This window comes from Octopus sinensis, linkage group LG1 (genome assembly GCF_006345805.1).
Source record: "Octopus sinensis linkage group LG1, ASM634580v1, whole genome shotgun sequence".
NCBI lineage: Eukaryota > Metazoa > Mollusca > Cephalopoda > Octopoda > Octopodidae > Octopus > Octopus sinensis.
Window position 1 is genome coordinate 88,279,075 of NC_042997.1, and position 14,357 is coordinate 88,293,431.

Here is a 14,357-nt window from a genome sequence, read left to right on the forward strand (position 1 = left end):
ACAAACTTTAAAACTCTTATCACAAGAAATATACAAACAAGCAAACAAACTTACTATCACTTACTACCATTTAGATCTAAAGCAACTATAGTAGCAACTATATAGGTTACCAAAGGCAATATTACAGGGTGACAATTTGTATAATGCTGTTCATAGGGACAGGGAAAACTTCTGTTGGACCTATTTGGAAAATGTCAGAGCAATGCATTAGGATCTACAGAGGAAGGAAAAACTGTCACCTTCTTGTTAGTGACCTTAAACTGTTTACAGGTGGTATTCATGACACCAAGAGACAATTAGAGCTAGTTAAAATATCCCCCACAGAACATATGAATAGAGTTTAATCAAGATAAGTGTTCATATTTGGAAAATTGATTGAGGAATCGTCTACTTTTAGGAACTTAAATAAATCTCAGAGAAAACTATTCATTCATTCAGCAGACATTTCACCATCAAACAATAACACTATCTCCACAGTTTTTATTTGATGGTTATGGCTAATAACTAATTAGAGTATATAGCCATCATGTACAGGAATTAACTGACAACAAAATAATAATTATTAAATAATAATAAGATAAAAACAGCTCAGATGTAAATGTAGGAAATGGAAATATTAAGAAAAGTAGCTTTCATTACTCTTTAGTTCTGTTCTCTCAAATGTATGCTTTTTATTTATTTATTTGTTTTCTTAGTCTTTATTATTAATCACCTTAGTATTGTCCCTATCAATCGTCTGATTAATAGGTATAATATTAAGGCTCCTCTCTATCCCAGATATAAATCATGCTTTTGCTAAAAAATATTTAAGAAATGTTTGCTCATGTCAATATTGTAAGGGCTAGTTGTCTACTAAGTAGAAGCAAATGGTACAGTGTTCAAGTCAGATATTCGATATCTAAATTTGATGTCTTCTGTTTCTTTGCTCATGGCTTATCAAACTAATTTGGATATTATATATCCAGTTTTTGTATTCTGAGAAAATAGGGATCACACCACAGATTTTTTAAAATGAAAATAAGAAATTCCATAATTACAAACTAAATTTCCCACCATCTTTCGTTATCACCATTTAACATCAAAAATATATCTTTTCTTGTTATCTTACAGTAGCATCGCATGATGATAATGACGATGAAAAATCTTCCCGACAACAAATTTTGGGATCATTTTTACCTATCAGCTCCCAGGGCAGTGGATCTGTATCAAATGCAGATAGTGACCTGCTCATAAAACTTTGTTGTTGTCAATTAAAACTACCAAAATGCCTGAAGTGCCTGAGATTTCCAGAGATCCTTGATCCTCAAAGTATGTACTTTTGTCTCATTTATATAAATCTCTATTTCTTACCTTTGTTTTTATATGTTCAAAGTTAAAACTCTGTTTTTTGTTTTAATTTTTTGACGACATTCAATAATAATACTTTCCTAAAAATTTTCTAACATATATCTAAAACTATTCAACAGTATACATAAAACAGCACAATATTCTTATAATTATCATCTAACACCAACCACTCCATAGAGTGTACTGGGTGCTTTTTATATGGCACCATCACTTGTGCTTTTAATGTGGCATCAGCACTGATATCAATTCTGCTGTGGCAGATACAACTCAAGTACAGAAGTGTGTCCAGTCATTTTTTTTTCTTTTTTGCATTCTGAGTTCAAACCTGCTGTCAGCTTTGCCTTTCATTCTTCTACCCTCCACTAAATTTGAGATATGTACCTATGTTAGAAATCCATTTTCATGATTGCCAGTCTAGCATTATTCTCTACACGCTGACCCTTTTGTTGCCACATTTCTATAGACATACAAAAACCTTTCAGTCAAATAGTTTTTAAAATACTGAAGAATTTAGTAAAATAATTTTGTCATTATTAAGATAGTGTCTGAAACAAGATGGTGTCTGAAATTCACACGGAAATTTGATGGCAAGTTTCAATTTAGATCACTTTAAAACAGGAAGCTTATATCATAGAACAAAGGAGAGTTTTTCAGGAGGGTCGATATCAAAAAGATTAGTAGTTATGAGGTTAAAAATGTGACCCTTCTTTTCAAAATACCAGTGACTGCAGCAAGCTAGAAATAGCAGCCAAATCTCCCTCACCCTACCAACTTAGAAAAAAATACATGGTGGATAATGTTTTTTCTGTTTGAACTGTGATGTGATAAAGGAAGTTCCAGATAGAATCTTTTAATCAATTTGAAAGAGACATATATCATTAGCCATAACAGATGTGGTGCCAGAAGAAGATGAAAGAGACATAACTGCTTTTATAGCCAAATAGCTGTTATCATACTTTTTTCTCCACATTTAATATATTGTTGTTACCAAGTATGTAAATTAATACACACATTATACAGTCTTTATTCATCATTTATTGAGTACATTAGAATATTTAACTCATTTATTTATTCTTTACCCTAAACAACGAAAATTTAGACATTTTAATTTTCAAGCTTACATTGTTTATTAATTATAAAAGTGATATTACGCAACCAATCAAAAAATTATTATCACAATGTATTAAAAACAGAATTTACAAATTTCAGCACTCTAAGGAGTCATGCACTTTGGGGATGTGCCACAGTATTTGTTGGGCCATCAAATGTAGCTGTAGGTGTATCTGCAGGGGTAATTTCAATCTATTTTGCAAATTTATTGAACTCTTGTAAGATTATTTATCACTTTAGTTTGAACTGGTCAATTGTCGTGTATAGCTAGGATCATTAGATGTTCATCTCATACATAAGGAGCTAGATCTCTGGTTAGAAACCATAACTTTTCTGCCATTTATGAACCTGACATGAGAATAATTGAGATTTGTCTCTAGAAATGTTGTGGGTTTCAATAGCTTTGCATATTTGAACATATGTGGTGATGCAAATAACTATGTGATGTTTAGAAAACCAAGTGGGCTGTGATGATCTGGTAAAGCCTTTCTAGAAAATTAAAAGAGCCTTCCATAAAAATTCTTAATGCAGAGCTTCATGCCATAGCTTTCCTAGTAACTGTACATAGTAATGGTCATGTGGAACATGCAGTAATATGTTCTCCCCTTGGGAAATTTTTAATTTAATTTTTGATCTCAAGAACTAATTTTATATAATTCAAAATCATCCCTTTATATCTTTTACACTGTAAGTTATCTAATGGATTATATGTAGTCATGCAGCTTTGTAGTAATCCCTTGGCTAGTTAGAATGTACTTCAACTTAGTAAATCTGATGGAACCTTGTCCATAAAGTGACATTCCAAATAAATTAAGAACTTTCTTACAGTAGAGGTACTTGTTACACTTGTGAAAAAGTGAATAGATATAAGAAAATTTGTCATTTATGTAAAATACACGAGGTGGTATCACAAAATTCCCAGACTAGTTATGTTTAATAAAAAATAACTTATTTACCTAAGTTTTAACATAATCTCCTTCAAAATTGTCACCTTGTGTAGTAATACACCAGTCTTAGCATTTCTGCCACTTTTGGAATCTGGTCTGGAAGTTGTTTTCTGTAAACAAGTTGAGGACCTTCTGCAATTTTCTCATGATCTCAACAAAGGTGTTAAAACAGTGACTATAGGGCTGCATTTTCATCTTCAGGAAAGAGTTAGGTCTGCAGGTTCTAAATCTGGTGAATAGGGCAGGTGCAGAAGCATTACCATGTTGCTTTTGGCAAGAAACTCATGAGCTCAGTGACGGGGTGCGTTGCCATAATGAAGAATCCAATTCTTCACGCTCCACAGATCCATGTCCTCCAAATACTTCAAAACATTGTTGATTGTCCTCTGATGATCCTCATGCACAAGCTGATGAATTTTCTCCACGTTTCCTGGGGTGACACTCATGACAGGTCTTCCAGATTGTTCATTGTTTTCCAGGTATGTTCTTCTGCTTTTGAAGTGCTCATGCCACTTGAAATATTGTGTATGACCCATTGCTTTGTCACCAAAAGCTTGCCAATACATGCTCAGTGTCTCTACTGTCTCTACAGTATAGCTGACTTCCCAAGTTTAATGCAAAATTTCATGTTGGCTTTTTGTTCCAACTTCCTGTCCATGGCAAAAATTGTAGACCACAGCATACATGTGATCACAAAAACCCAAATTTCAGAACTTGTGAAGTAAACAAAGCCATGTCACTCAGCACACTGCCTCATGAAGATCACTGCTAGCTCTCACTGCACATGTAACTGTGTGCTGCCATCTGTTAGTACACTATAGAACTAGTCTAGAAACGTTTTGATACCACCTATATTTGAATTATTAGAATGAGGAAAATACCATTTGAAGTTTATTGCTAAGCATTCAGATGAAAAGGAAACTTTTAAAAGAGTAGTATTTTTCAGACAAGAAAATTACACTTGATTTTATTATGTGTGTGCCAATAGGTACATACTTAAGTTATGTACTTTTATGTACTTATTTTCCTTGTACTAAGGAATTATATAGTAACTCTAAAGTACTGGACAGGTGATCAGTTGAAATATTCTCCAAGCCAGGTATATAATTTATAGAGCATAGAAGATAGAAAAGTTCAGTTCTTCAGGGTAAGATTTTATCATTTCCCTTTTCCATGCTTTTTTTTTTCTGTCAGACATGATTGAAATAAAGTTTTGATCTGCTATTAAATTAGAATGTATAATAAAAAAAAATTTCCCATTTTCTCTCAGCTCCTATAACAAAATCTGCTTCTTTCTCAACAATGTAATAGTTTATTTTCTGATTTAAGTACATTGAGAAAGACGCCACTGATCTACCACTTTGTGATAATATTACAGTAATAATTTCATCTCTTGCTTATGTCGTAAAAGGCAAAATATTAGCAATAGCAGTAACAACTGTCCATTTTATATAATTTTGTCATAGCCCAACTAATTAGGGGGAGAGTTAGTCTAGATGAGATGCAATTTGGTTTTGTGCCAGGTAGAAGCACCACTGATGTTATGTTTCTGGTAAGGCAACTGCAGGGGAAATACGTAGCCAAAGATAAACTCTGTATTTGGCTTTTGTTGACTTGGAGAAAGCCTTTGACAGCCCCCGCCCCCGCAATCCCTTATCTGGTGGTCAATGAGGAAACTAGGGATAGACAAGTGGTTAGTGAGAGCCATACAAGCCTTGTACTTGGAAGCTACCAGTAAGGTGAAGGTGGACAATGAGTACAGCAGAGAACTCAGGGTACAAGTAGGGATTCACCTAAGATTGGTGCTCAACTCCTTGTTCATCATAGTCCTCCAGGCAATAACAGAGCAATTTAAGACAGGCTGCCCCTGGAAGCTCCTCTATGCTGATGACCTTTCTCATATAGCTGAATCACTACTTAAACTAAAGAAGTTCCAGGTATGGAAGCAAGGTCTAGAATCGAAGGGCCTTAGAATTAACCTAGCAAAAACCAAAGTCATAGTAAGTAAGAAGGCAGACAAATCACAAATCCCTTCAGGTAGATGGCCTAGCTCAATCTGTAGAAAAGGAGTTGGTAGAAACTCCATAAGATGCACCTGGTGTAAGCTTTGGACACATAATAGGTGCAGCAACATCAGAGGAAAGTTAACAGGGAAACTAACTTTTGTATGTGGAAGGTGCACAGGTACAGTAAATGCTAAAAATGTGCAGAAAATGGACTCCATCAACTACTAGGAGGAACAAGCTAGTGGTAGTAAATAGCTTCCGTTATCTAGGTGACCAAGTTAGTAGTGGAGGTGGATGCTCCAAGAGCATAGCTGTGAGAATAAGATCAGGCTGGGCAAAGTTCAGAGAGCTTCTACCCCTGCTGGCAACAAAGGGCCTCGCTCTCAAAGTGAAAGGCAGATTGTTTGGTGCCTGTATGCAAACAGCTATGCCCCATGACAATGAAACTTGGACTATGACAGTGGAGGGCATACATAGGCTTGAACGAAATGAAGCCAGTATGTTTCGCTAAATGTGCAATGTCAGTGTGCATGTTCGACAGAGTGTAAGCATCTTGAGAGAAAAGTTAGGCATAAGAGAAATCAGATGTGATGTGCAAGAGATGACTATGCTGGTATGGTCATGTAATGTATATGAATGAGGAAAACTGCGTAAAGAATGCTGGCCTCTAACTGTGGAAGGAACCTGTGATAGAGATAGACCCAGGAAGACATGGGATGGTGAAGCATAGTCTTTGAACTTTGAGCCTCACAGAGGCACTGACTGGTGACCAAGCCGAGCAAAATCACAGTTGTGATAGATACCGGTGGCATGTAAATGCACCCTGGTGTCATGCAAATGGCACCCGTGCTAGTGGCACAAAATCACCCATTACACTCTTGAAGTGGTTGGCATTAGGAAGGGCATCCAGCCATAGAAAACCAAGTCAAATCAGACTGGAGTCTGGTGCAGCCTTCCAGCGTGCCAGCCCAGTCAAACCATCCAACTCATGCCTACATGGACAACGGATGCTAAATCATGATGATGATTTGCATACAACACCAATAAGAATTCAAATAAATTAATATAGATCCCTTGCTACTTGGAAAGCTGAGTACATTTTTTCCTACTTAATAATAAGCACTATTTATATCAGTATTGCTATAACATTTATGTTTGAACATATCAGATTGATGCAAAAATAATTGTGGTTTTTGACTATCATCTTGAAGTAATATATCTCAGGTGAGAATGAATTATATCAATAAATAATCATTAGATTCTACACATTTTTATCCACAATTAACAAGTCTGCTTATTACAAGAGCATAGAATCCTGGTATCTTGAATAAATTTTCAAAGGCATTTGAACTACTGCTCAATTATTTACAGAAAGTTATAATGCATAAAATAGGTAATCAGTTGAAGAGAGTATGATAACAGAAAGTTATCATGCATAAAATAGATAATCAGTTGAAGAGTTGGGGGTAAGCTACCTGATGTAGAATTTCATAACCAAGTTTTTTCATTTCTACTGAATCATTTGTGAGACATGTGGTCAGGTGTTGTCATTGATTTAAATTTGTATTTTCCAATTAACAAATCTTGTTCATGAATACAGTTCTTGGGGCATTTTGTTCATTTCTTTGCTGTGATATTGTCACAAGGATTTAAGAAACAGAAGTATGATTCCACTTACTAAAAACCAGAGATTGTAAACCTATTTTGATACAGCTTCAGTTTGTGATGGAATTTTTCTTTACTTGGCACAATACAATCAAGAAATTAATCATTTTTGCTGCATCAAGGAAGCCCAGACCAGATTTTGTAATGACTTTTTTGTTTTTTATTTTGTCAGTTATGCAGTGCCTATTTTGTTGAGCTTTGTGATATTTCAGTAAGGAGGAAATGAATGTCAAGCAAATGTTGAATAGTAAAGCTTAGTTCTTCAGCAACTAAAGTTGTTCTGCATAGGTTCACTTTAGTAATGGTCTTTAAGTTATTGTTGTCATTCATATGTGGTCATCCATTATCTTCCTTGTCTTCAAGACTCTTGTTTCTACTATAAAATTTCTGGAACCAATGTTGAACAGTATATTCGTTAACAGTCCTGTGTTCAAATGCCTGCTTGATATTATGAACTGTTTCCACTTTGTTGCATTCCATTTTGAATTCATACAATAAAATGACTAAAATTTGCTTTTTATTTTTCAAATTTAATTTAACTGCTTAAAATAAAAAGAGAAAGTGAAACCATTAATATAATTCAGTAGTTCAAATTCTGTACTGCAAGCTGGTATATTACATGAATTTAGTTTAATAGAAGTTCAACTGCAAATATATATCATAATTATAAAATAAGAAAAATTGTTATAAAAAGTTATTTCTATACCAATCTAATGTCATTGACTAGATGATATGGAGAACTGGATAAATATTAAGCTCTACAAAACAGTTGAAAGTTTGAGAGAATTCTATGCAAGCCTTTTCTTACTGGAATTGCCAGTAACAACCAGCATCTGTGCTTGGCATGGTAAAATATTTGATTTTGTGAAACCTTCTCTTTAAAGTTTTGAAGTTTCTGAATCTTTAAATTTTTTATCTTCCATACTGTATAACAAGATTGCAGCAGATTCCCCACTCACAGTAACTAACTCTAAATTTCTTTTTGTAATTTTAAAAAAGTAAACGAAGAATACCTTCAGCACAAAGTATGAACAGAAAGTTATTATATCATCTTATTTTTTATAGATATTTTAGTGATGCAATATCTACAAATTTAATTTTATATTTTGGATTTAGCCTACTTGTGGATATATTTCCTAGTGGAATTGATTTGCTAATTTTTGACAGATTAAATTTTCATATCAGCCTGTATCTATGAGAATTTCAATTAACTTGTTATTAATTTTGTTGTTATCACAGGAACTAAAAGAAACTCATTAGTAACCCATAGAGACCCAAGAAACCCATAGAATTGCCAGAGAAATAGCTTTAGATTAAATAACTGAAGAAGTTGTCTTCATATCTGGGGCAGAAAAGCTGTGCTTCCTGACTGGCTAATGATAGCTCTGTGTCTTCCTATTTAACATTTTTTTTTACACTTTTTACCAAATGATAGTTTATCACTGAACATGATGCTTAAAGGTGAATCTTTGAAGTGCTACAGAAAAAGCGTGTAGTAAATTGCTTAATTTTACCAGTTAAATTTTCATAGTTAACATCAAAAGATTCTACTGAAGCAACAAGTATCTGATACAGTTCTGAATTAGATTGAGCTTATTTCAAAGACTTAGCCTACTGGATAGCACTATCCAATGTTAAGGTGTTATTTTCTCATCATCTGGACCTCATAATATCTGAATACTTTCCATATACAAAAGAATTTCTTATAAATGATAATTTACTTTCTGCAGTTATTATAACATTAAAATTGTAATCAGGAAATAATAGAAATACTAATATATTTATGAATTAATTAAATTCTATAGAAATTCATCTCTCATTTTGTTGAACTTTCGAATTTGTATGAGCAAAAGGTATTTTGCATATATTTCAGTGGGTGGTTTTACTTATGCTTCATCTCACGAGTTGCTCAGTCCTGTATGTTTGCTACTTTAAGCCAAATTGTTGGAACAAATGCTTTAAAGTTTGAATTGATGGTTGATAGCTATGGCAAAACATTTATTTGAATCTCCTTATCCATAACATTACCCTACCACATTGAAGAGACTTTATTGAAATGTCAAACTTTTCTGGTCTAGCTGTCTAGTCTATTTTGATTTAGTAATTGATAGCTTTTAAATTGATTAAACTGTTATGATAAAGAACATTTCTGCTTTAATCCTTTAATCAATTTAAAAGAGACATATATCTGCATCAGATTATCTGATGTGGTTTTGGAAGAAGATATAAGGAATATGACTGTTTTTATAAAGAAGCAGCTCTTATAAAACATATTGTGTCCATGAAAAATGGCAGACTGTCCATAGCTAGAATTCCTTTGATCATAGGCCTGCTGTATCAAGGTTGAAATTAGGCTAAACAGAAGGACATCATCTGTTAGAAATAGCAGCCAAATCTTCTTTAAGTCACTTTTTATCATCTTAAAAAATTGAAGCATACATTGAATAATGTAGTCTTAGATACCACTTAAAAAAACAGGATGGCCATTGAATGCTTTTAATCATGGATCTGTTCAATTAGGGTTGACATAAAAATAAACAATTACCAGTTAAGTTTTGAATGCTATATAGAATAAATGACAAAGAAATCTCCTCCTAACATGTTGTTGTTGATACTGCTACTGGAAGATGTTTTATTTTTTCTAAATAAGACATATTGTGAGTAATTTTTTAAAAAACATATTTAATTATAGTAATTTCAGTCGCAATAATTATTGTCCTTGTTATTGCTACTGCTTTATATTAATTAGCTCTCTCAATAAGTTTATTAATTTCTTAATAATGATTGGCACATAGTTAGAATTTTTAAGTGGGGGTTATAATCAATTAAATCAATCGATGATTAGTGGTTGTTTAATCAACCCTTCTGGGATGAGAGGTGAAAGATAAAGTTAATTGCAGTAGAATTTGAACTCAAAAAGTCGATGAATGAGATTAAATACTACATAGAATTGATTCAGGCAAATTCACTGCACTTAGAAATTTCCTAATAACAATAATACACCTTTCAAAAACCATAGCATGATAATAAAAAAAACAAAGTCAGGAGGTAATGTACTGGATGTTGTATGCAAAAAAATAAATCGTAATTAATTGAAATGTTTCTTATAGTTAGAAAAGCAAAACAAGAACCAAATAGTAATTGCTAGTGAGTGTAAAAGAAAATAGGAGATAATGACAAGAAATTAAAAATTGATTCTTGAAGTTAATTTATATGTTTTGTTGAGAAGGAAAGTTTGATCTTTGTTTACCTGCAAGGAACAACTATGAACATGTTTCAGTATATTAGGCTTCATCAGCACAGATTAGTCTACTCAAGCCTGCTTGATCAGTTGACTAAGATTTTTACATAGTATGATAGTATAATGGTAAATCCTAGGCAAGCTGAGTTTCACACTAATTCATTTCACAGCTGAGTCTCTTTATTCTTCAAACCTTCAATTTCATGCCATAAAAAATGCCTGAATAAAGACAGATTCTACCATACTAACTTTTTCACAATACACTTGATGAAAGTGTAGCCTCTTGTAGCAACTCAGTGACCCATTAAGGATTATAGAACACTTGGAAAATGTGAAAAAATATATATATTAGGGAAAGAGGCAGTATTAATACTGAGAGGTAATATTTATCCCCACTTAAACATGGATGTTCTATTAGAACAAACTATACTAATAGAGCTACCATGAGAGAAGCTCTCATATGGGCTTTTTGATGCAAAATGCATTCTTGTTTATATCACTAGCAAAGAGATAAATCACCACTACCCCCAACACCAAGACCACCAGTTCACATGGTTTTGACCTTCTTTGGTCTTGTCAATGATGTCAATGAAAAATACATCCTTTAGTCAAACCCATTTAATGATAACTATTAAACTTTAATTAACAAACTCAGCACAATATATTTTGAGAGAGCCACTTCTTCAGTTCTCACTCTTATTTTCTAATCTGAAATAGTATTTGAAGATTTGTAAGAATATTTAATAAATTAACTGGCTCTCTTTCTTCAACTACACCAACCTTGATTTCTATTATGCCAATAATACAAAGACAGTAATCTGCTGTCACAAAACTGGATAATTTCCTTGCACACAATTTAACTCTGCACAAATAGCTAATTCATTTCTTAAATCAAACACAAGATGGAAAGTACACAGAAGCAGTTGACAGATTTGGCATTTTGCGACTAACTTTAGATATTTAGCCTAAAAGTTCTCATTTGAAAGTTTACCAAAGCTTAGTAAATTTCTATGCAAAGTTTCTTTCCTTTCTCTAACCTTCCTTCTTTCCTTTCTCTAACACTCTTTGATGACCACAGCAGAACATGCATTTCTGGACATAACTCTCTTTATTATGCATCAAAGGAAGTAGACTGTTGTAGATTTGTTACCATCATTAGGCTGATATGAAGCTGCAAATTATGAAAAGGGCTGGGGTGTTGAATAGGAGTAGTAGCTTATAGGCTTTTCCTAAGGTTAATAGCTACTTCGATGAAAAGAAAAAGACTTCAAGCAGAAATCTAAAACTAGGTTGCATGTTCTCAACTCTGTAAACTATTAATAAATATCAATGAAAAAAATCTTGATAAAAAGAAAATTAGCTACATTGCTTTGAGTGGCAATATCCTTAATAGGTGGTGATGTTTGTTATGTTGTTGTTGTTACATCAACAATCATAGTGATGTGGAACAATAACAACAGCACACCAACAACAGCTGCAACTATAAAACAGAAATAAATGCTATTTTCTTGATGGAATAAAAGAAGCAGTTAGCTTCTTTTTGGAAATCATTCAAATAATTCTCAGCAGATGATGAGATTTTGACCCCCTAATGCATGAATATTTATAACCTCTTTTAATGAGCCATAAAAAAATCAATAGATTTAACTAAAACATTTCAGTTTTGACTTGTACATATCAGTAATCCATATGAAACATGAAATATCTTGGCCTTGTTTCAAAATTGAGAGATCTGCAAAGTTTTTCCTGAGATTATATGTTAGAGTAATGTTTTATTTATTATCAGCAATATCTAACAGGGCTGGTATAAAATCTCAGAAAGCCATCAGTACAATTCAGGAAGTAGTAGTAAACATAGCATTGTTTCAAGATAATCTCCTCTGAAGAATCTTTATGTCTAAATAATATACTGAGAGCAAAAATATATCATTTCAAAAGCCATAAAATGAAGTAATCCCTAAAATGATAGAAGAAAATACACGCACAAAGCATAGTGATTCTGATACACTCTTGCTGTGTGCTTAAGAAGTGTTCTTCCCAAACTTGTGGTTTCAGGTTCAGTCCCACTGAGTGACATTTTGGACAAGTGTCCTCTACTATAGCCCCAGGCCAACCAAACCTTTGTGAGCAGATTTGGTTGACAGAAACTGAAAGAAGCCCATTGTGTGTTGTGTGTTGTGTGTGTGTGTGTGTGTGTGCACGATTGTGTGGTGGGGTTGTGTTCTTTGTCTTGACAGCATGCAATAGTTGTAAATGAATGTTACCATTTTACAAGCTATGTCATTCATTTCCAATCTTCCATGAAAATATGTCCAGCCATGGCGAAACATTAACTTGCTTGGAAACAGGTCAGGGTTGGTGACAGGAAAGGCATTCAGATGTAGAAAATCTGCCTCAATGAATTTTTCTGACTCATGCAGGCAAGAAAAAGAGGTGATGATATGCATGTATGTGTTGTGTACATGTCTGTATATATATCATTACCATCATCATTGTTGCTTTTACATCCTCTTTTTCTATGGCATAAGATATGATGAGGATAATGATTTTATATATATATATTTATATAGACAGACAGACAGACAGACAGACAGGTAGATAGATAGAGAGACACACAGAGAGACAGACAGACAGATACACACACACACCTCCTTCCCAAATTTATATTCGTCATTGACCATGCCTATAACCTTGTTCACCATTCATTATATTTACTGCTATCCCCCTCTCTAATCATGCGTTACTCTCCTTTGACACTCTAGCAAGCCTACCCACCCACCCTTCCTGATTTTGTTCCTTTTCTCTCTTATACTCACCTTCTTGTACCTTGAGGATATGCTCTGATACCTTGTCACCACCATCTTTATCTCTTTCCAGCTACTCCCATCTGTATATAGTGCAGATTAGCCATGTTTGTCCTCTATAGCAGGACTCCAGTTTTTGTCCCTCTATCACACCTTTCAATATCTATCATGCCATTCAATAGCTGGCATAAGGCCACACACCCCTGCATCTCCACTCAGTCAAGATAGCTTTTTCCCTGGCAAGTTAATTGGCAACCTCAGTTGTCCCATACTTTGAAAAAAGCACTCAGCACACTCTGTTAAGTGGTTGTCATTAGGAAAGGCATCCAACCAGAGAAATCATACGAAAGTAGGCAGTGGACCCTGACACAATCCTCAAGCTCATTGGATCCTACTGAACCATCTAGCTCATGCCAGCACGAAAAACAAATGTGAAATGAAGATGACGATGATGATGATGATGACAAAAACAGTGACAATATGTGTGTATTGTGTACATGTGTGTGTGTATATATTATCATCGCTATCAGCATTGTTGCTTTCACATTCTCTTTTTCTATGGCATAAGACATGTATCATATTATTGAGTTTGTATTCTGTGATCAGATGACCTTCCTATCACCAAACCTCATTTGTTATTCAAGTAAGGTAATTTTTTCCAATGGTCTTCACACCAAAACAATGAAGCCACCAAGCTATGGAATATATTGTTTACATAAACAAACAACATCACCATTTTATTTAAATAGATAGTGTCAATGTGAAAACACTTAGAAAACACACACACAGACTCCTATAAAGCTTTCCATCTGCCAAGTTTCACTAACTTGACATTGGTTGACTTGGGGCTGTGGTAGAAGATTCCTTGTCCAATGTGCCATGAAGTGCGGCTGAACTTTAAATCACATGGTTGCAAAACAAACTTCTTAACCTACAGTCAGTATTATATATTTTTTAAAATCTAGTTCTGGTTTTATCATTCTGATTATGATCATGTTAAAGTGCCACCAAATGACATTTTTTTTTACATTCATTTTACTATGCTTGTTTCAGTGGGATAGTTTTAGTGTTGTAGCAATTGTTTTTTCAGTTGAATGCCCTTCTTTCCACTTGCCATTCACAAACTATAAGTGGGACATTCCACAACATCCCATATATTTCTCTAGCTCTAGACAGCTATGATCTGGCAGTGACAAACTATATTTCCTTGATGAGGAAGTAGATTCAAAGTTGTCAC

At 33.9% G+C, this 14,357-nt stretch overlaps 1 protein-coding gene across 8 annotated transcripts in view; it reads left to right on the plus strand.

Annotated features, from left to right (window-relative positions):
• LOC115216192 (cyclic nucleotide-gated cation channel beta-3-like) overlaps positions 1-14,357 on the plus strand; it is a 495,037-nt gene that overhangs the window by 401,545 nt on the left and 79,135 nt on the right. For 7 of the 8 annotated variants that reach the window (XM_029785393.2, XM_036502665.1, XM_036502670.1 and 4 more), the window contains one exon: positions 1,111-1,308. In XM_029785393.2, coding sequence (XP_029641253.1) covers positions 1,111-1,308 — 198 coding nt within the window. The remainder of the gene's footprint in view (positions 1-1,110; positions 1,309-14,357) is intronic. The other variant, XM_036502664.1, reaches the window with a different exon arrangement.